The sequence below is a fragment of the Mus musculus genome, chromosome 4, assembly GCF_000001635.26.
Source record: "Mus musculus strain C57BL/6J chromosome 4, GRCm38.p6 C57BL/6J".
Taxonomy (NCBI): Eukaryota; Metazoa; Chordata; class Mammalia; order Rodentia; family Muridae; genus Mus; species Mus musculus.
Genome location: NC_000070.6, coordinates 146,184,317 through 146,207,411, shown reverse-complemented (window position 1 = coordinate 146,207,411; position 23,095 = coordinate 146,184,317). Strand labels below are relative to the sequence as shown.

General features: G+C 39.4%; 1 protein-coding gene, 1 long non-coding RNA gene and 1 pseudogene across 8 annotated transcripts in view; 1 reads left to right on the top strand and 2 right to left on the bottom strand.

Moving 5' to 3' along the window:
- Nucleotides 1-23,095, bottom strand: part of Vmn2r-ps17 (vomeronasal 2, receptor, pseudogene 17) — a 140,140-nt pseudogene that overhangs the window by 57,415 nt on the left and 59,630 nt on the right.
- The window catches only part of Gm13165, a 72,471-nt gene that overhangs the window by 32,592 nt on the left and 16,784 nt on the right, over nt 1-23,095 (top strand). For 2 of the 6 annotated variants that reach the window (XR_003955305.1, XR_003955309.1), the window contains exons 2-3: nt 1,680-1,745; nt 4,536-5,889. This is a non-coding gene — a long non-coding RNA (predicted gene 13165). Of the gene's footprint in view, nt 1-585; nt 721-1,679; nt 1,765-4,535; nt 5,890-23,095 lie in introns of those variants that run through there. The other 4 variants (XR_003955310.1, XR_003955307.1, XR_003955308.1 and 1 more) reach the window with 4 other exon arrangements.
- Nucleotides 8,656-23,095, bottom strand: part of Zfp600 (zinc finger protein 600) — a 41,930-nt gene continuing 27,490 nt past the window's right edge. For both annotated transcript variants that reach the window (NM_001177546.2, NM_001177545.2), the window contains exons 3-5: nt 17,116-17,200; nt 13,979-14,105; nt 8,656-12,446 (exon numbers count right to left, since the gene is read on the bottom strand). In NM_001177546.2, coding sequence (NP_001171017.1) covers nt 10,435-12,446; nt 13,979-14,105; nt 17,116-17,190 — 2,214 coding nt within the window. In that variant the 5' untranslated portion in view covers nt 17,191-17,200 and the 3' untranslated portion in view covers nt 8,656-10,434. The remainder of the gene's footprint in view (nt 12,447-13,978; nt 14,106-17,115; nt 17,201-23,095) is intronic.

Sequence of the window (23,095 nt, the reverse complement as noted above, 5' to 3'; positions counted from 1 at the left end):
ATTTTCTGAGAACCACCAGACTGATTTCCAGAGTGGTTGTACAAGCTTGCAATACCACCAACAATAGAGGAGTGTTCCTCTTTCTCCACATCCTCGCCAGCATCTGCTGTCACCTAAATTTTTGATCTTAGCCATTCTAGCTGGTGTGAGGTGGAATCTCAGGGTTGTTTTGATTTGCATTCCCTGATGATTAAGGATGCTGAACATTTTTTCAGGTGCTTCTCCCTGGCTGCTTATTTTTAAAATTATATGTCTATGTATATATTTGAATGTGGGTTTGTGCACTTAAGTACCCAAGAAGGCTAAAAAAGAGCATTGAATCTCCTGTTCAGATGTTTGTTACATCCTGTTCAGATGCTGTTACAGATGGTTGTGAGCCATACCATGTGGTTGCTGTGGTTAAAACTCAGGTCCCCTGCAAGAGCAGCGAGTGACCTTAGCCACTGAGCCATTTCTCTAGTATACAAGATAAGTAATTTTCTTTAACAAATGTGGATTGGGTAGTTTAAAATAAGAGTAAAATTAATTAAATGTATTATGCATGTATTTATGCATGTATGGTTACAGTTGGAGTCAAAGAAAAGGGCCAGATGATGGCACCCTGCGGGCTGAGGGGCAGCAATAAACCATGATGGCAATAGAGGATCTGAGATGATGAGGACAGACACTTGAGCTGAGGAAGCAGTGCTATCCACTGTGTTCCTCCTCTCAAGGATGTAGGTAATGTGGGAAGATGGAGGGCTGACAGAAGATGCTTGTAGGTGATTCCCAGGGAGGTGTCTGAGAAACACTTTCAGCTACTTTCCCAAAGCTAAGTGTTTCCAAAGATGCTTGAAACAGTTGTGTAGAGAACAGGATGGACCAAACTGGGAGATGACTGAGCACTGGATGACCCTTGTGATTCTCAGAGGGCTATGAGGTGAGCCCTCTGTGACATCACAGGGTAAATCCCTGCCTTAGTAATAGCAGAGTGCTTAGACTGAGGATAACTCAGAGTCCAGCAAGGAGGGCTGGGATTCACACTGAGCACGTGTGCCTGCCTCGGCTTGGGCTGTTTTCTGGGATGGACTACCTGAAATTCATCGCATGAGTAGCTCACTTAGTGCGAGGCACTTCTTCACTGAGGTCTTAAGCGGGGGAGGCAGAAATAGGGAGAGGGACTTAAAGTGTTTCTGATTGAAGACAGCTCTAAGACTGTCTTCAAGAGACTAAGGAGAGCTAGAAACAGATCAGAAGTCTCACAGCAGTGGGAATGGCCACTCAAGACTGTGGGAAGAAGAACCCTCACTCACCAGGAGGAGAGGCCTTGGAAAGAAGTCATATATATATAATCTATCTATCTATCTATCTGGACCAGGACTTGAGCCCCCAGCCTAGGCCAGGAAGGAGGGAACAGTGCTTTTGCCACGCCCACATTTGACCATCACACATAGCTTGTCCAGGGAATGAGGCAGAGCATCCCTGACACTGGTGTCTGATCTTCCCTGGTGACTTCAGTCCCTGGCAGTAGCAATCTTTGCATGTGTACTCAGAGAGCTGCCACAATATGAGTCAAACAGCAATGCCAGTATCATGGGAAATGCCATGACAGCACCTTCCTTCGCATTCTATACTCAAATACATGTTTTCATTTTGTAGGTGTGTTGTATATGTTCTTATGTTTGTGCTCATGTCTGCAGGTCCACATCCATATGTGTGAAAGTGCATGAGGAGGACATGGAATGATGCCACATATCTTGCTACAAGTATGTATAAACAGTTGCTGTAAGTATCAGAAAGGTGTGTGTGTGTGTGTGTGTGTGTGTGTGTGTGTGTGTGTGTGTGTGTGTGTGTGCATATGCTAAAGAACTTGCCAAACAATTACTCAGGGAGACAACACCTACAACTCACCAGTTGTAGTTACACAAGTCAGGGTACTTTATGTTAAGAGAGAAAGCCAGGTCGTTCCTCATGTTACATCTAGGCACATGGGAAGAAGCTGGAGAGAGGTGTGGTCAGCCTCTGTTACCTCATATAGCTTGTTGCCATGGTTAAAGGCTGTGGTGTTGGTGTGAGGGAGCTCAGGGATGGGCTGGGATCTGGAAGGAACTGCAGGTTTGTTGGGCTGTATGTTGGCAGAAATATATACAGATCCCTGGGATGAAGTCCTGACTAAACCTCATTGTGCTATACTGGGAGATAGGAGTGAGGAAGTGTATGAAGCCTAATGTGGTCCTTGAAGTGACCTTTAGCAGGGCCTCTGCTAAAGCAGTAGAAACTGTTTCAGTAAGTATCAGCAGGGTGTGTGTATGTGTGTGTGTGTGTGTGTGTGTGTGTGTGTGTGTGTGTGTGTGCATATGCACATGCTAAAGAACTTGCCAAACAGGTACTCAAGGAGACAACACCTACAACTCACCAGAGAATAATCCTAGGGAATGGTCACACCCAGCTTGTACCACATGAAAAGACTCCAGCCTCCAGACTAGTGCAGGATGAAGCTCTGGTGTTGTGCCCTAAGCCATGGACAACTATCAGCTATGGCAGCCCATTGTGTCCAGGGCAGATAGGAGATGGTGCAGAATCCTACTGTCTGGGCTTCTGAAGGGACTTTGCTTCTTCACAGTAATAATCTTGTCTTGTATGTCCAGGGGTTGTCTCCAGCATGACTGAAAGCAGGTACTCAACAGGTGTGGGAACTAAAAGGGAGTCTGGGGAAGAGGAGGGAGAGAAGATAGCCCACACCCAGCCAGAGTTCCACCTATGCTCTGGGCAGGCAGACATGGGAGGGTTGCCAGACACTTTCCACTCAGCCCCAGGTGGGCATCTAAGCCACTGACCCCACTAAATGGGGGGTGAACAAGGGACAGCCCCCAACGGGGTCCCGGAGTGACACCCTGTAGCCCTGGGGTTATGGGAGTGAGGGCTGAGGGAGAGAGGTTCCCACACAGGTGAGAGTCTGTGCAGTGGGCCTTGATGAGCAGAGACACTCTATGGTTTAAGAGCTTTATTATAGAAAGGCAGGGAGAAAGGATAGAAGGTAAAAGAGAGAGAGACTGGCCATGGCCAAGAGGAGACAAAGGGGAAAGGGAGATAGAGAAGAAAGTCTAGAGAGTAAGAGGGAGAGAGACAAAGAGAGAGGAAAGGAGGGAGGAGAGTAAGGGGATTAAGAGCAAGAGGAGTGAGAGAGTGAGGAGGGGTCAAACAGCACTTTTTATGGTATGCTGTTATCTTTACTGTTGCTAGGTAACTGGGGAGGAGTCTAGCTTGAAGGTCAGAAGCTTGGGACATTGCCTATATGACTACTAACCATGCTTCTCCTGTGAGGGCTGAGGGAACGGTAACTTTGACAGGAGCCAGAGTTCCAGGAGACATGAGAGAACTCCTTCTGTCCCATGTAGGTGAATTATCACCACCAGGTCCTAGAGTTCAGACCTCAGCTTGACTGGAGACCAGACTGTCTGTGTATAGCCCATTGCCCCACAAACAGGACATATTATTCCAGCACTCTACCTAACCCTGCACACTATACATAATTATATTTAAATTGTATGTTAGTGTGCATGGTCTGAGAGTGTATATACGGGAGTACATGTGCCTTCAGGTATAAAGGCATGCAGGAAAGAGCAGGATCAAGGACCTGAATGGCAGTGACAAGGGCTCTGTGAAGTTCTTGAGGTGTTCCTTGTTTAACACAACAGGAGTTCTGTTAAGCCAGAACAGCAGTAAATACAAGGGTGCCTGTCAAATGGCATGCTATATATAGACTCAGGGAGAAGACACCATACATGTGCCAGGAAGGGAGGCCTCTGGAAGAAACTGTCAAGTCAGTACCTGCTTTTAAGACTCAAAACTCACGCTCATAAGTGATCAAATACTTACATTGTCCTCTATGCCATTATTTCAGGGAACATATGTTACACAGGTTCATAAGGAAGTGCTTTCCCAGGACCTTCTCTGTGTTTTCTTTTAAACATGTGAACCTTCCTAGAAATCTTTATTTTCAACTTACAGGCCCTTTCCTGCATGGCCACAGACATTGATATCACATCCCTTCTTCATCTACTTAACATATTTGTATTTATGGCTGTTAATGTATTTGTGAATCTGTGTGTGTGTGTGTGTGTGTGTGTGTGTGTGTGTGTGTGTGTGTGTATGTAGGATCATATCAGTTGTTTCGTTAGTGACATTCTCAGAAGTCATCGACTATCATGATGAGGCCCGGGAGGGAAACTTCCTGAAATGCTGCTTTCTGGGAAATCCTATTACAAGCTGTGTTTAATGGTGGTGAAGAGACAGGTTAGAGGCCAAAATTTCAATCAATTTAATACCAGTCCAAAAGGCACCTGTGTGTGTGGACACCCTTTGAGCTTTCCTAAACAGAGTGAGGCTTGGCCTCTGTGACCTCACAGAAGGGGTCACTGTCATGGTTATGGGTGTGTCCTAGTTCTGAGGGCAGCAGAGTCCAATGCCTTAGGGGTTTCTGGACTGTTTAGTTTACCTCAACTTGATTAACTGGACACAATATATCTATCTAGAATGTCATCTGTCTCTTCTAGATTGCTGCAGTGTTGTTGCATATATGCTTTTCTAGTAAGATCAGATGACCCTGAGATTCTACCATACACCAATTAGAATTGCAAAGATCAAGAACTCAAGTGACAACACATGGTGACAAGGGTGTGGAGAAAGAGTTACACTCCACTCTTGCTGGTGGGATTGCAAACTGGTACAACCACTCTGAAAATCAATCTGGCAGTACCTCAGAAAATTGGAAATAATTCTACATGAAGACCCAGATATTCCACTACTGGGCATATACACAAAAGAAGATACACAATAACATAAGGACACATGCTCCACTATGTCCATAGCTGCCATATTTGTATTAGCTAGAAGCCGGAAACAATCCAGATGTTCTTCAACCAAGGAATGGATGTAGAAAAAATGTGGTTCAATAACACAATGGAATACTGCTCATCTATTAAAACTGAGGACATCATGAAATTTGCAGGCAAATGGAGAGAACTAGAAAATGTCATCCTGAGTGAGGAACCCAGGCTCGAAAGGACATACATGTTATGTCCTCATTGATAAGTAGTTATTTGGCAAAAAGATCAGAATACCATTATACACAACTCACAGATCACATAAAATTTAATTAGAAGGAATGCCAAATTGTGGATTCTTCAACTCCACATAGAAGGAGAAACAAAATAATCCCAGGAGGCAGAAGAAGGGAGGGATGTGGATAAAAGAGGGAGAATCAGGGACAATCAGTGGCAGGATCAGGTATATGGGGAGACAGGAGAGAAGGCCAGAGGGCCAGGAGTATTAATAGAAACATACAACCGTGTGGGAATGAAGAGCAGGGTAAATATCTAGAAAGTCCCAGACAAGATGGATGTGGAAGTCTCCCAAACCTCATCGGGGATGACCTTAGCCGAAATGTCCAAGAGTGGGTAGACAGAACCTAAATAGAATATCTTCAGCAGAGTGCATGGCCCCCATTTGAGTCATGGGGGCATCTGACCATCTTCAAAACTTGGACCCAGAATTGTTCATATCTAATGATATGTAGTGACAAAAGTGGAGCAGAGACTAAAGAAAATGCCATCCACTGCCTTGATCAATCCATCCTATGGGCAGAAAAACAAAACAAAACAAAACAAAACAAAACAAAACAAAACAAAACAAAACAAAACCTTGACACTATTACTGAAGCCATGTTGTGCTCAGAAAGAACCTGACATGACTGTCCTCTGACAGACTCTATCAGGAGCTTATTGACACTGTTGCAGATACGTAGAGTCAACCATTGAGCTGAAGTCCAGGAGTGTTTTGCTGTTTAAGCCATATTTATACAACCACAACTTAAAGACACGTAAAATTTTTTAAAAATGCTAAAATATTGCTTGAGATTCAATCAAAATTCAAACAGTCTTTAAGAGAATAATATTTAAAGACATCATGGGGATGCATAATCTCCATAATCTCCAATAATCTTGACTAGGAAAGTGATACAATAGAAGAGTTAGAAACCATGGATAGATGTGAATAATACAAGCTTTGTTCCAACTACCAGGGAAATATAACCATGATAAAAAAAATGAAAAAAAAAAGACAAGTTCATCCTCTTAGAAATTACTCTGGAAATATCCTTACAATAAAAAATATCAGGACAAGTCAAACATACATAGTCAGTAATTTACCAACACAGTAAAGAAATGCCCAGTAGAAATTGAGGGTCAGAGTTCTTATGAGCAGCAGAGAAAGTCGTCTCAATCGTGGTACAATTCCTTTCTGCCCACTAGCCTAGCAATTCCTTTGACCTGGGAGTTTCCATGACTTCTTGGTTGCAGTTCCTGCCACTGCTCTAGTGACTGAAAAAGATTCCTAAGGCCTAAACTGGCAACAGTGCAGATGAAGGGAATTTTTCCATTGTTGTGAGACCCATGGCAGCGTGCTCTACTCCTAGTTCCACACCTTGCAGCTTGCAGACTCCTGACAAGGAGGGGATTCTGATCCCACTCCACTTCCTTCAGGCCCTCAGTTTCTCTTAGGAATCCTCCTGCTAAAAAAGCAGTTTCAATCAAGAAATGAGTCTTCCTACCTACTCCTAATGTTTCCCATCCCCATGTTCTCCCACCAGTTGTCTTGCTGCTAAAGAGATATTTTATTTCCATGCAAGGTACTGCCCTAGTCCTGCTGGGTTACTAAAATTGTAGCCACTGGAAGATCTTCTGGGAATGTTCATTAGTCTTCTGTAGTGTGGCTCTAATTGTGTATCGTACAATGCTCATCCACAAATAGTGAATGTTTCCAAATTTGGTGAGCCTGTTTTCTTGGTCTTCAAACATGATATTATTAATTTCCCTAAGCCAATGACTTTCATCTTTTTCAATCTGCACATGATGCCTTCCACATAATTCCAACAGTGAGTCTACCTGAACCTATGTTGTACACCCTCACCATATTCTTGTTGTACCATAGACAAGAAGCAGGTGTATAAATGTTTATAGAATGAAGACAATCATATTGTGTGAGGGGCAAAAGGTAAGTTGTGTATTTGCTGTGCACAATTTGGAACTTTTCACTGACACTGGAAATATCTGAAGATTTGGGATAATGATCTCTAAGTCATCAGGCAGTGGGGCCTAGAATCATGCAACATAAGAAACTGGAATATCCAGAGACTGTCCAGGTGGTTGTAATTTCCTGACTGTTAAGGGCTATTTCAGAAGCCTAAATTTAAATTGCCTGGTGTGTGAGCATCAGCATCCATGATGCAGCACTTGATAGAAAATACTAATGATCATTTGAAAACAAGGGCCTCTAAAGTGTCTATTAGTAGTTTGATCCTACTAAGGAAGAGGTCAACAATTTCCAATACTAAGAATAACATATTAGTTATCACTAAGTTTCTCAAAAGTTGAGAATTTTCCTTATTTTTTTAAATCAAGGAAAAATGTATAGTGATATAGATTTGTTCAACAATTTCCACTTCTGAGAATAACATAATGTTATCACTAAGTTTCTCACAAGTTGAAATTTGTCCTTATTTTTTTATATCAAGGAAAATGTGTAAATAGATTTGTTCATTTTAACATATGACATTTTCTTAGATCCTAATTTTCTGAGTCTTCCTGAATTTACTATAAATATTCTAATAAAATGCTTTTGCTTGGCATAAATATTTTTCATCTTTTTTCAGTATTTCCAAATGTATTTCCTGGATGTTTGGATTTCTAAACTGTGCATGAGATTTTACCTCATCTACCATACAAACGGTACTTCTTTTAAGATTTACAGATTCATGCTATTTGTATGGATAAACTCAGATATGAAATAAAAAGGAGATTAATACCTTAATAGTGAGTTGTTGTATTTTTCTCCAAAATGTACATTCTAAGGTGTGTAAAATGTGAGCATTCCCTAAATGATTTATGACAAGAATGGAAATCTTAGTCAGTCCTTGAGGTAGAGTGGAGTATGAAGGTTCAGAGTGGAGTATGAGGAACAATAGGACAGGACACCATAAGGACTTGTTATACGTGTCCCTGGAGAGAGCTTTGGAGTTGTGCAGGGACATAGCACAGTTAGGATGGATGTCCCTGAAAACTATGAAGCTATATTTTCATTTATTTTTGGTAGTATTTTATCTCATATTCCCTTGAGTCAAAAGAAAGAGAGAGAAAGAGAGAGAGAGAGAGAGAGAGAGAGAGAGAGAGAGAGAGAGAGAGAGAGAGAGAGACCAGACTTACTGTTGAGGTTCTAAATGCCTTTACATGTTTTCTGTTTCCTGTTTTGTTGTTGTTTGGTTTTGTTTTTTGTTGTTGTCTTTGTTTGATTGTGTGTTTGTTTTAATAAACTAGTACTAATCGAGCAGTAAGCCTGGAATATTGCATAGAATCATCCCTGTTTTAGTTAACACAAATCATCATCTCTAATACACTGTTGCTAAATTTTCTAATGCTAAACACTTATATACAGTTCATATTATTCGTATGTGGGTCAAGGTTGTTATTGACCAGCTGAAAATCACAAATATTAAGTTTAAGTTACAGGTTTACAGAAAATATTCATGACTTCAGCAAATACTTTATGAGAAATAGTTCCAGCGATGATGCAACATTTATTCATCTAATTATAAGTGCAAACTGAAAACAGCCAAGTCAACCTTGTTAAAATATTCAGCTTTATTTACAGGGCAATGAGGAAGGAGATGTTGACAGAGCATAAGGGACTCATAGTCAGTCACTATCCTGAAACGTGAAACCAATAAATCATTTGTCACATTGACGTGATAAGAATAATGAATACTGGATACTCAAAGCACACTTCACATCTGTAGGCATATTATAGGATTAAGAACATGCAGTCTTGGTGGCTCAGTTTGTCAAATACACTATCAACTACAATCTGTGTCAATTTCTTCATTTGAATTAAATATACAAAATGCTGCCAGTTTTATTAGACATTTTGAAGGCGATAGTACACTTTATTTAGTTTCCTTTTGGAATGGATCATTTCTATCTCCATGAATTGTTGCACAACATCATATTCTTCTGGCTTTCACACCTGACTTCATCATATAATATTTGAGGGTGAACAAGTAAAAGTTTAATGAAAATGTTTCTTCACTATCATATATTCAGAGTTACTGCCAGCATAATAGTTGACATTATCTAAGATTTGAACATTGCATGAAGGTTTTCAAAAGTTTTCAGATTCATAATAATTCTCTAGTTTAGAGCACTGACTGTTGAAAAGAATATTACCCGTGTAAAACATATGCCACATTTCCCCAGGAGAACTATTTTTCCCATAAAAATATTTTTTTACATATTTTTTCTGCACTGAAATGAAGTCAAAGATATTTCAGCATATATTATATTTGTTAAGATTCTTGCCTGTATAAATTATCTATTACATTCTAAGAGATAGGCCAAAATAAAGGATTCAAACCGTCAATGTATTTGAAAAGTTTCCCTTTTGGAAGAATTCTCCAGTGAATTTTAAGATGATATTTCTTGTTAAAGGACTATCTCATTCATTTCATTTATAATGTTGCTCTACTGTTTGAAATATCTGTTGATTTGTCAGACTGATGTTGTGGGTACTGCATTTATCACATACAAAATACTTGTAAGGGTTTTTTTAAATGTATAAATTATCTGATTAATTCTCAGTCTGCCTTTATTAGTAAAGCATTTATCACATTCACTGCATTTTTGTAAGTTTTCTCTACTGTATGAATTCTCTGATGCATTCTCAGACTAAGTTTGTGGGAAAATCATTTGTCACATTGACTGCATTTGTAAGGCTTCTTTAATGTATGATTTCTGTGATTAAAAACAAGATAGGATTTCTGGGCAAAACATTTGTCACATTCAATACATTTGTAAGAATTCTCCCCTGTATGAGTTCTCTGATGCCTTCTCAGATTGACTTTCTCAGTAAAGCTTTGTCACATTCACTACATTTGTAAGGTTTCTCTCCTGTATGAATTCTCTGATGAATTATCAGACTGCATTTTTGAATAAAACATTTGTCACATTCACTACATTTGTAAGGTTTCTCTCCTGTATGAAATCTCTGATGAACTCTCAGACTGCCTTTGTCAGTAAAGCATTTGTCACATTCATTACATTTGTAAGGTTTCTCTCCTGTATGAATTCTCTGATGAATTCTCAGACAGCCATTTTCAGTAAAGGATTTGTCACATTCACTACATTTGTAAGGTTTCTCTTCTGTATGAATTATCTGATGAATACTAAGATGTGATTTTCAGGTAAAGCATTTGTCACATTCATTACATTTGTAAGGTTTCTCTCCTGTATGAATTCTCTGATGAATTCTCAGACAGCCATTTTCAGTAAAGGATTTGTCACATTCATTACATTTGTAAGGTTTCTCTCCTGTATGAATTATCTGATGAATACTAAGATGTGATTTTCAGGTAAAGCATTTGTCACATTCATTACATTTGTAAGGTGTCTCTCCTGTATGAATTCTCTGATGCCTTCTCAGACTGTGTTTGTCACTAAAGCATTTGTCGCATTCATTGCATTTGTACAGTTTCTCTCCTGTATGAATTCTCTGATGAATACTAAGATGTGATTTTCGGGTAAAGCATTTGTCACATTCACTGCATTTATAAGGTTTCTCTCCTGTATGAATTCTATGATGAACTCTCAGAGAGCCTTTGTGAGTAAAGCATTTGTCACATTCACTACATTTGTAAGGTTTCTCTCCTGCATGAATTCTATAATGAACTCTCAGATAGCCTTTGTCAGTAAAGCATTTGCCGCATTCACTACATTTGTAAGGTTTCTCTCCTGCATGAATTCTATGATGAACTCTAAGACTGCCTTTGTCAGTAAAGCATTTGTCACACTCACTGCATTGGTACGGTTTCTCTCCTGTATGGATTCTCTGATGAACTCTCAGACTGCTTTTGTCAGTAAAGCATTTGTCGCATTCACTACATTTGTAAGGTTTCTCTCCTGAATGAATTCTACAATGAATACTAAGATGGGATGGTTGGGTAAAGCATTTGTCACACTCACTGCATTTGTACGGTTTCTCTCCTATATGAATTCTCTGATGAACTCTGAGACTGCCTTTGTCAGTAAAGCATTTGTCGCATTCACTACATTTGTAAGGTTTCTCTCCTGAATGAATTCTACGATGAATACTGAGAGGGGATGGTTGGGTAAAGCATTTGTCGCATTCACTACATTTGTAAGGTTTCTCTCCTGAATGAATTCTACGATGAATACTAAGATGGGATGGTTTGGTAAAGCATTTGTCACACTCACTGCATTTGTAAGGTTTCTCTCCTGTATGAATTCTCTGATGAACTCTCAGACTGCCTTTGTCAGTAAAGCATTTGTCACATTCATTACATTTGTAAGGTTTCTCTCCTGTATGAATTCTCTGATGCTTTCTCAGAGTGAATTTCTCAGTAAAGCATTTGTCGCATTCACTACATTTGTAAGGTTTCTCTCCTGTATGAATTCTCTGATGCTTTCTCAGAGTGCATTTGTCAGTAAAGCATTTGTCGCATTCACTACATTTGTAAGGTTTCTCCCCTGAATGAATTCTACGATGAATACTAAGATGGGATGGTTGGGTAAAGCATTTGTCACACTCACTGCATTTGTAAGGTTTCTCTCCTGTATGAATTCTCTGATGAACTCTCAGACTGCCTTTGTCAGTAAAGCATTTGTCACATTCATTACATTTGTAAGGTTTCTCTCCTGTATGAATTCTCTGATGCTTTCTCAGAGTGCATTTGTCAGTAAAGCATTTGTCGCATTCACTACATTTGTAAGGTTTCTCTCCTGTATGAATTCTCTGATGCTTTCTCAGAGTGCATTTGTCAGTAAAGCATTTGTCGCATTCACTACATTTGTAAGGTTTCTCTCCTGAATGAATTGTATGATGAATACTAAGATGGGAAGGTTGGGTAAAGCATTTGTCACTTTCACTATATATGTAAGATTTCTTTCCTGGATAAATTCTCTGCTGACTTTGAAGATTGTCACTCTGAGTAAAGCATTTGTCAAATTCACCACAAGTGTAAGTGTTCATTTCACTATTGTTTTGTCTAGAAACCAAAACCTCATCAAGATTTTTATTTCTGTTGTGTTCTTTCTTCTCTATGTGGGTTCCTTGATTGAGACTAATGATAGAAGACCCCTTTAAACAGTTTACACAGTCTTTATATGTGCAAACTCCTTTAGTGGTCCCAGTTTTATGTCTTTTTAGGTTTGAGGATTGGAGAGTGGCATCTCTGTGGTTAGTGTTATAAGGTGTACTTTCGGAGGATTCATGGATCACATTTCTAACCTCATTACATTTAGAAGACTTCTTTCGGTTATGCCCATGCTCATTGACAATGTGCTGTGTTTCTTGTTCCAAGACCTTCTCCTTCTCATAGTTTCCACATATGCAGTGATTTTCTGAAAAAAGGGGGAATTAGGGATAACAGGGATTACTTATATGAGGAGTAAGTATGATCCAATAATCACTGTTCTATGTATTCATATTCTCAAGAGAGGTTTTCCTTTTTTTAATCATTGCATGGATCCTCAGAAGTACCTCAAATCTGATCTATATCAAATGGCAAAAGTGATAATAGCCTTCTAAGATTGTACCACCAACCCATATAAAAAAGGTTAACCCGGAATTGCTCCTATCTAAAGGAAATAAAGAGTGTCCCTTTATCTACAGGGACAAAGAGTGGAACAGAAACTGAAGGAAAGTCCATCCAGAGACTGCCAAACCTGGGCATCCATTCCATCTGCACACACCAAACACTGATATTATTGCTGATGCCATAAAGTGCTTGTTTTCAGGAACCTGATATAGTTTCTCCTGAGAGTTTCTGCAGAGCCTGACCAATACAGATGCAGATGCTTGCAGGCAACGATCTGACTATGCACAGAGACCCCAAAGTAAAGTTATGGGAAGGACTGAAGGAGCTAAAGGTGTTTACAACCTCATAAAAAGAAAAACATCAACAAACCAGATACCCCAGAGCTCCCAAGGACTAAATCACCAACCAGAGTACACACATGGAGGGACCAATGACTCCAGCTGTTTAGGTAAAAGAGCACTGTCTTAACTTTCATCAATTGGAAGAGAGGCACTTAGACCTATGAAGCCTCAATGCCCCAGCAGAGAAGAAACCTAGAGCAGTGAAGCAGATGTGGGTGGGTGGGGAAGTACCCTCATAGAAGCATGGGGTAGGGGGGATAGAATAAGGGGTTTGTGGAGGGGGAACTGGAAAGTGCTATATCATTTGAAATATAATAATTAAAATAACCAATTTAGAAAAGAAAAAAAGAATATTCTACTTTGCAGAATCTAGAACTTCTAAGTGATTGATCTGTAGTGAAATGTCAGAAAGTAGATCTCTGAACAATATAGCTCTAATTTTAAAATTACAATTGGATTTAGAGTGACATTGTATAGCTTTGGTCAGGTATAAATTTATGATGTAACTGAAACTGTCATGAGAAATCATTAAATAGTTTTGTTTCAACATCCAAAATATAGGATAAAGATCAGGTTGCCCCAGAAAAAAACAGAGACCAAATGTCAAACACTTAATAAAAAACCCTCCAAACCAACGGCACTGTGTCCACTTGAATCTTGTCCACTTTCTAAAATCATAAATAAGAGACTTTTAAGGCAATGGTAAGAAGAAATACTCCAATTATTATATGTACAGAAATACAATTCCTTATTCTGAATGTTTAAATTTTTTTGAAATTAAAAGTCTTGACTGAAGCTAGATAAGTGGGGAAGAGAGATCTCAGAGAATATAGCACTGGTTACCTTTCCAAAGTAATCAGAGAAATGTAAAGGAAAAGTTATGAATTTAAGCATTATTTCCCTCATTTGAGGTCTCTAAGTATTTCAGAGAGTTTATACAAATTAGGAAAATTTAAAAAAAGTATCCGTAATTCAACAAAAAGTACGTTCTTACCCACAAACAACAGATTGTTGTAATTCTCCAACATCACATCCATGTACAATGTCCTCTGAGCAAAATTGAGACATTCCCATTCCTCCGATGAGAAGTCCAAAAACACGTCCTTGAAGGTTAATAGACACTGTAATGAAAAACTACCTAGGTGTTACTAGACAAAAATGATTTATTATGTTAAAGAGAACTAATTAAGATACACCTCGTGATATAAATGAGGCAAGAATATTGAATGATATTTTCTTAAAGTTTATGGAGTTGTGTTTCAAGACATGAATTGCTGCTCTTCCATAGACAACCTATACAATGATTTACTATAATGCTTACATTCAGAAAGGCTCTTGTCTTAACCAATTTTCTTTGATTTACTGAGACCTTAAGCAGCAAATGAAAGATTTGCCACCATTGGGCTAGAGTGATGGCTCAACAGTTAAGAGCTCTTCAGAAGGTCCTGAGTGTAAATACCAGCAACCACATGGTGGCTCACAACCATCTGTAATGATATCTGACACCCTCTTCTGGTGTCTGAAGACAGCTACAGTGTACTTATGTATAAGAATAAAGAAATTCTTGGGCCAGAGGGAGCAGAGCTGGAGCAAGCAGAGGTCCTGATTTTAATTCCCAGCAACCACATGATGGTTAACAACCACCTGTACAGCTACAGTGTACTCAAATACATAAAATAAATAAGTAAATCTTTAAAAAAAAAAAGATTTGCCACCATCACCATTTACAAAAGTTTTGTGTGCAGTTTGGTTTGTATAATATCTTTTCAAGGCCTCTATTATGAAATTTGTTTCCCAGCACCAACATGGCACTACACAATGGATTGTTAAATCCAGTTCTTTAAAATCCAATGATCTCTACTTAACACTACAGGCAGGAGAAATACATACCACAAATGCATACATTCAGGCACATGTAACCAACATATACTGAAGAAAAATAAAGTTTAACTTTATTAACAGATACACTCTAAAATACTCAGACTTGTTTAGATTTCTATTTCTCTGAGAATGCATGATATAACCATCTCAAAAACAGTAAACACATATAAGATGTACATTTGATGTCAAGATGCAATAATGAATATTTATGAAATATGGACTGATATAAAAAAGAATCATAAATCATCAATTATAATGAGAAAAAATATGCTTTAAAATTTTACAGTGTCCATCTTTCTCAAATATGGACACGAGCTGAGTCCTGTGTGCAGCTGTGTCTTCCATGACGGTATTATAATATATTTATTTGACAATCTGATGCCTATGCAAAATGCTACATCCTCTCTAGAGCAAACAAGTAGAATATGAAATGCAGAATTAATGGATGGATTGAATGTCATAGTTTTGGTGTTAAAAAACATAAAACTGCAACATCGGAGCATTGAACATTCTGTATAACACAGAACCAATGCTTTGGGAAGATATTTTAGGAAAACATTTCCAAAACCATAAAGTAAGAAAACCAGTATTTGTGAGCATTAAAATTCCTGAACATTTTATGTAAGTTGGCATGAGCAATACACAACATAACAATTTCATAACTGCCATATGGCCTTTCACTGAAGAATGATTAGTTATGGGTGTGTAAGCAAATGTCATAGGTGGCAATGCATTCCAATGAACTACAATCATTTTCTTTGCTCAAACTGTGTTTTCAAATTGATGAAGAATTATTCTAACTCTCCATGAATATTTAATAATTTATTCCTCATGGTATCATCTTAATTGAAATTTTTAATCTTCTAATCTTAACTTTCTTTTCATCAGAATTTAACCATTTGTGTATCAGAGTTGTAGCTTGCATAGAAAAGCATGATTTCTATTTCTTCCTTTGTTTATCAAAAACTAAAATACACAGGTTATATACTGTCTATTTTACAAATGAGCCTAAAATTGTAAACCTGGGGCATGAAAAAAAAATTACTAACATGTAAAGGTGCTTGCTGTTTCTGCATAGAAACCGAATTTAATTCTCTCAAAGTATATTGCAGCTCACTATTGTGCCTGACTTCAGTCTCCAAGGTTTGGCGCTGAACTCAATGTTTTAGGGGCATAATGTGTAATTCTATACACATAAAAACATTCAGATGAGCACATATATACCTAAAGAAAATAGTATTGCAATAAAAAAATAGAAACATTGCCACAACCCTTCAGCTTTCCCTATGTAATGCATTGCTTGGCTGAAGAGGAATAACATAGGCTATATCAAACTGTCTTCCTTCTAAAAAAAAGGAGACAGAAAATAGGAAGGATATTAATTTATGCTTGAAAATTGATGTATTATGCACAGTACCAAGGCTATCCTCTTTAGATAAATGTTACAAATATATTTCATGTGATAAAATACAAAGGTGAAAACCACAGGGCCTACACTACTTCTAAAGACTGAAACAAAAATGAAAGGAAAATAAGCATGTCTACATTGAGTATGTATCTTGGGAATAGTATCTCTCAAGTCATATTTCAGGTGTCAACACTTCAATGAGTACTGTGTGACTTAAAATGTTAAAAAGAATTGTCAGAATACTGAAATCTGCATCAGCTAATAATCACATCAAAGACAAAATGAGAGATAATCCCCTTCCATCATCTGTGCTTCTAGGGAGCTGATACACTTATTATTAGGATTCAAGACAGTGGGCCTCATATAATTTTACTCTATTACAAATTCTACTCTGATATGTGTGTTGCTTACTGATATGAGTTTCTATATATTTCCATATCCACATTCATAGCCTTGTGTCTGGAAACCTGAATATCCCTGAAGTGCAATTTATGTGTGACAAGAAACCTTACTTCCTCCATACTAATATAAAAGGATATATATAACCTTATCAAACATAGGAAATAGTCATCAATATATTTTTGAGGCATCACTTCCAATAGATGCTCTTTGACACCTACAGTTCTATGGGAATTACATGTCTTCATAGTATACATACCAGTGAAAATATAAAGCTATTGTATACATGAGAAACCAAATTGTTATATTTTCATCATCACAAAGGAAAATGAAGAGCACAGAAAATAATCCTCCTAGGTAATATTACACATACATATGATAGAACTTTTGAATGTTTTGAATATAAAAGGGATTTTAAAAAGAAATGAAGACAGGATACTGACCTGTGCAGTGTTTTCCAGAGAAGCACTCATTCTTTTAGTTGTTCTTCTCCCAGATTCTTGGTGAGGAGCAAACATTCAAGTTCTTCTTAAATTTCACATCAAGGATTGAACAATGAAATAAATGAAATGCCATTAGAGACAATGCTAAACCACATTAAAAAACAAATAAAGCAAAGTAATACCAGGGCTCTTGCCAATGTTTCTACCGACATGATACATTTTGACTGATAAAGAGTATGAGTACAATCTGAGGATGATTTCTAATTTCAGGAGTCATCAGGCACAAACACAGAGCACATGGATACCTGCTGTAAAGTACTGATACTCAGGGTTATTACTGAAAACTAATATTTCTGGACTAGAGTCAAAGACAAAGGGCTAGTGGATGCCAATTAATGAGAATTGATGAGGAAAATAATGATTTCTTAGAAACAAGTAAACTTTCTAGGTCATAACACTAGGCTATGTAATAAGAAAAAGCCTACTCGGGTCCCAAGTGTTTCTTCAAAGACTGCGTAAGAACTAAATAGATGTACCACTGAATTCGCAAGTTGCTTTAGAAAACACCAAAATAATATTGCATAAAGTATATTGCAGAAAACAGAAAAAGGGGTATGTTGTAGACTCCTCACAAAAAAATGACTTTATTTGTATTCCCAAAAAAATGACCATAAAATATGTACAATGAAAAAAGTAACAAAGTGCACCAAAGTACATTAAACAAAGACTTTTTCTGTGGATGCAGAAAGGAAACTCTACTTAATTTCATGCCAGAGATGCAAGACTATTTCAACAGGCACAAACAAAACAAGTCACAGCACAATGTATGTACAGTGAGAGAGGGCTCATAACCATGATATAGTTACAAAAAGCCTAGGGAAAAATATCACAGGGGATCACTGTGAAAGCTCTGGGTATTTTGAGAACAAAAGGAATATTCCTCAGTCTAAGGAAGATAATAGCCAACATCCTACACCTCTCACTACAAAAGATAAAGACAGCTGTCATCATTCTACTCCTTTTTTCTAAAGAGAGACAAGGATGTGCAAAGCCACCACAATACCTTTTCACAGTACAGTAGTGCTTACAAAGAGCAAATAAGACCTGGAATATTTTCAATGTGTCAAATAAGGATACAGAGAAGGTACATTTTCTCAAATTACAAGGAATATAATTCTTCAACTCAAGATCTACAAATATTTAAAGAGAACACTCCAATCTGATAATACACTTAATAAGCTACTGAAAATACAAGAAAATATCACTTGGTTTTATACATTCCTAAAGAATAATCTGAGATATCAGAAGACCCCTTAGTGTCTAAAAAGGTCTTGGATATGCTGCTGTAACATAAAAACTAATAAAAGACCTCTCTTGTCTACTAGACGTAAGGAGTCGATCGCTCTCCCTACATGCTTATCCTGTGTTCTGAAATACCAAACTGTCTGTCTGACAGTGTATGTCTACCAGTGCACCCATGGTTTTACATGCTTCCTCCATGAAGTCACCAGAAAAAATACAGCTTCTACTTTAAAACTTGAAACTGACATTTCCTCCAATACACACCTTTTTCTGAATAGGCATAAGTCTGCACTTTTTAGCCTTCCAGTTAATTTACTATCACTTGCTTTTTGTTTTTGTTGTTGTTGTTGTTGTTGTTGTTGTTGTTTTGGAGACAAGGTTTCTCTGTATAGCCCTGGCTATCCTGGAATTCACTCTGTAGACCTGGCTGGCCTTGAACTCAGAAATCCGCCTGCCTCTGCCTCCCAAGTGCTGGGATTAAAGGCATGCACCACCACCGCCTGGCTTACTATCACTTGCTATATCAAATATTTTTAAAGTAGACAAAGGTCAAATAGCTATATGTAGTAGTCAGACAAGGCCATAACCTTCTCATCTGTGGGGAATTGCAGGCTGGTCTCCAGTCGAGCTGAGGTCTAAACCCAGGTGGTCATAATTCACCTACATGACACGGTAGGCGTTCCCTCATGCTCCTGGAGCTCAGGCCCCTGCATAAGGCACAACCTCCCACAGCCCCTACAAGAGAAGCATGGTCAGTAGTCAAGTAAGCAATGGCCCAAGCTTCTGACCTTTAGGCTAAACTCCTCCCCAGTTACCTAGCAACAGTGAAGACCATAAAAAGGTGTGCTCAGCCCCCACCTTGCTCTCTCTCACTCCTTTGTCCTCTAACCTCTCACTTCTCTCTTCTTTTCCCTTTCTCTTTGTCTTCTCTCTCCTTTATCTTAGTTCTCTCCTCTCCTCTACTATCCTTCTCCTCCCTCCCCTCCCCTCCCCTCCCCTCCCCTCCCCTCACCTCCTTTCTCTCTCTCTCTCTCTCTCTCTCTCTCTCTCTCTCTCTCTCTCTCTCTCTCTCTCTCTCTCCCTCTCCCTTCTCTTTTTCCCCCTGCATTTCTCTAATAAAGCTCTTAAACCATAGAGTCTCTGCTTTTTAAAGTTCCGCTGGGCACTGTGGACAGTGTTGAGAAATTCTTCCCTTTTCCCTCTCTCCCACAACCCTGCTGGCTTTAGCAAAGTAGCTGGGGGGGCATCCCCAGGTAGGCCTTCCCCTTGACCACCCCCTGAAGAGTGTGATAGAGGAATACCCACCCAGGGATGAGTGAATAGGGTAGATAGCAGTCCTCCTACACCTGACTGACCAGAGAATAGGGAAACTCTGGTGGGGTGTGGGCATCTTTTTCCTTCCATTCTTCCGCAGGGCCCCCCCTTTTTATTTTGTTCCCAACACTCATCTAGTGTTCCTGAGGAATGTCTCTATAAATTTGGTTCTGCAACTCCCAGATGTACGCAGATAGTGTCACATCTAAGTGCTGAAACAATGTGCATCTTATTCCAGTTGTCTTGTCCTATTCCTTATCACCAAAATGGGCTACATTGTGATGCCATACAGTACTAATAAATGCTTATTCATTGATTAAAATCAGTAGAGTGTGGGAAGCCACATGTGCCGTTGCAGAGTGGCACTGACTACTGCTGGCCACCACGCATAAGATTGGACAAACAACCAATGTGTACATATGCAGTAAAGTTTTTTGCAAAGACACTGCCTGGCCCAGGCATGATAATGAGGTTCTGTAAGGTACTGAGAGTATAACCAATCAGATGTGAGACATGCAAATGAGGTATGATAATGAGGTTCTGTAAGGTACTGAGAGAGGGTAGCCAATCAGATGAGGAACATGCAAATGAGGCTTAGTGCATAACCAATCCGGGTGTGAGACACGCCCCTCCTAGGCCTATAAAAGCAGCACCAGTTCTGGTCTCGAAGTCTTTTCGCCTCTACAATCAAGCTCTCCCAATAAACGTGTGCAGAAGGATCCTGTTGCAGCATCGTTCTTCCTGGCCAGTCGAGCGCGCGCAAGAAGTGGTGCCGAAAACCCGGGACAAGAAACATCTTCAGGCACGAGCGAAGACCCCCTGCTACAGGGAGGATTCAGAACTGCATCACGGGGAAGGAGCAGTTAATAAAGGTTCCCGCAAAACAGACTGCTGAGAAGGATCCAGCGTGGATTCAGAACTCTTCAGCTGGGGAACGGTGGTAATGAAGTGTTCCTGCAAAACAGACTGCTGAGAAGGATCCGGAGTGGATTCAGAACTCTTCAGCTGAGGAACGGCGGTACCGGTAAGTAGAAAGAAATTAATGTGAGAGGCATGCTCTCCTACGAAATAGATCTGATAATTGTTGCTGGGGTTGCTATCTTTCTTGCCTTGATCTTATATCATGGCTTTAATTGTCAACTCCCAAAATGTAAAGATACAAAAAATAGTATAAAAAATAGTAAAAAGCAGAAAATTAAGTCAATTTACCCTCCTCTCGAGGACTCTGAGTCATTAGAATTGTCTAGCTCAGAGGATTCCGAATTATCAACAGGAGAGGAGGAAGATTTGAAGGAGGCTGCTGCGGAGTATGAGGCAGAAAGATCTGGTCCAATAGGGAGGAGTTTCAGTGCTCCCCCACCTACTCCGCCTTATGCAGATAAGAAAGCAATTGGCAATGGTCACTCTTTTTGCACTCCTAAAGGGTTGCAAAAAATATGTCAGGCTTTTCCTGTTTTTCAGGATCATGCTCAACAGCGATATTATGAGCCAATATCGCATAAACAAGTAAAAGAGCTAGCAGAGTCAGTAAGGACCTATGGAGTTAATGCCTCATTTACTCAGTCCCAAATTGATAGATTGGCTCACAATGCCATGACTCCTTTTGATTGGATGAGTGTGGTAAAGGCATGTCTTACGATGGGACAGTATCTAGATTGGAAGTCTATATGGCATGATCTGTGTTTGAGTCAGGCCCGTGCTAATGCTACTGCAGGGCAACAAGCATGGAGCTTTGAAATGCTTACAGGTCAGGGTATATGGACAAACAATCAATTAGGATACCCAGTGCAGGTCTATGATCAAATTAATCAGGCAGCGGTGAAAGCTTGGAAAGCATTGCCTAATCGAGGAGAGGTATCTGGTAACTTGACAAAAATTATTCAGGGAACTAATGAGCCGTTCTCTGAATTTGTGGCTCACATGATGGAAGCGGCAGGACGTATATTTGGTGATGCTGAGGCCGCAATGCCATTAATTGAACAATTAGTTATGAGCAATGTACCAAAGAATGCAGAAATGCTATCACACCATGGAAAGGGAAAGGGCTACAAGCATGGATGAAAGCCTGTAGAGAAATAGGAGGACCTCTTTCAAATGCAGGGCTGGCTGCCGCAGTTTTGATGGCACAAGCAAAAGAAATAAGCTGCTATAATTGTGGACAAACAGGTCATATGCAAAAGCAGTGTACAAAGGGTAGAAAGAATAGATTTGAAAAAACAGAACCAGGTACTTGCCCAAAATGTGGGAAAGGAAGACATTGGGCAAATGAATGTAGATCAGTCAGAGATATCAAAGGAAGGCCAATACCTCAGTTTAAAGTGCAACAGCCAAAAAACGGGGTGAGGGGCCCCCGTCCCCAGGCCCCCAAATGTATGGGGCATTTCAGACCACAGTGTCCATGAGGCCACCCAGAGACTGAGGAGAGCCACTCCGGGTTCAGCAGGATTGGACATCTGTGCCACCTCCAGAGTAATTCTTACACCTCAAATGGGGTGCCAACCTATTTCATCAGACTTTAGAGGTCCCTTACCAAAGGATACAGTGGGCCTACTGTTGGGTAGGTCCTCTTCTGCTTTGAAAGGATTGATGATACATCCTGGAGTTATAGACTCAGATTATGAGGGACAAGTTAAGATTATGTGTTCTGCACCCCGAGGTATTGTAGCCATTTCTCCTGGAGATCGCATTGCTCAATTACTGATTCTTCCTAGTAGCCAGGATTCCCAAGGAGATAAGGGACTCGGTTCTACAGGAACTAATGTGGCCTACATATCTTTAGATTTGGATAATCGTCCCACTTTACAATTACAAATAGAAGGAAAAACCTTTCAAGGTATAATGGATACAGGAGCAGATAAAAGCATTATATCCAGTAATTGGTGGCCCGCTTCTTGGCCTGTTAATCAATCGTCACATAGCTTACAAGGATTAGGATATGAGGCTACCCCAACTATAAGTGCAAAATCCTTACAATGGAAAGATAAAGAAGGAAGAACAGGGCTTTTTCAACCTTATGTACTCCCTTTACCTGTAAACTTATGGGGAAGAGATGTGTTGTCAGCCATGAACTTTATATTGACTAATGATTACTCTCCGAAAAGCAAGGAAATGATGAAAGGAATGGGATATATACCTGGACTAGGTCTTGGAAAAAACTTACAAGGTAGAATTTCACCAGTTAAAGCCACAGAAAAAGTAGATAAGAAAGGGCTGAGTTTTTTCTAGGGGCCACTGAGGAGCCTTTGCCCATTCCATGGCATACGGAGGACACGGTGTGGGTGCCTCAGTGGCCTTTACCCTCTGAGAAGTTAAAAGCAGCTAAAGAATTAGGACAAAAACAATTAGACCTGGGACATGTGGAACC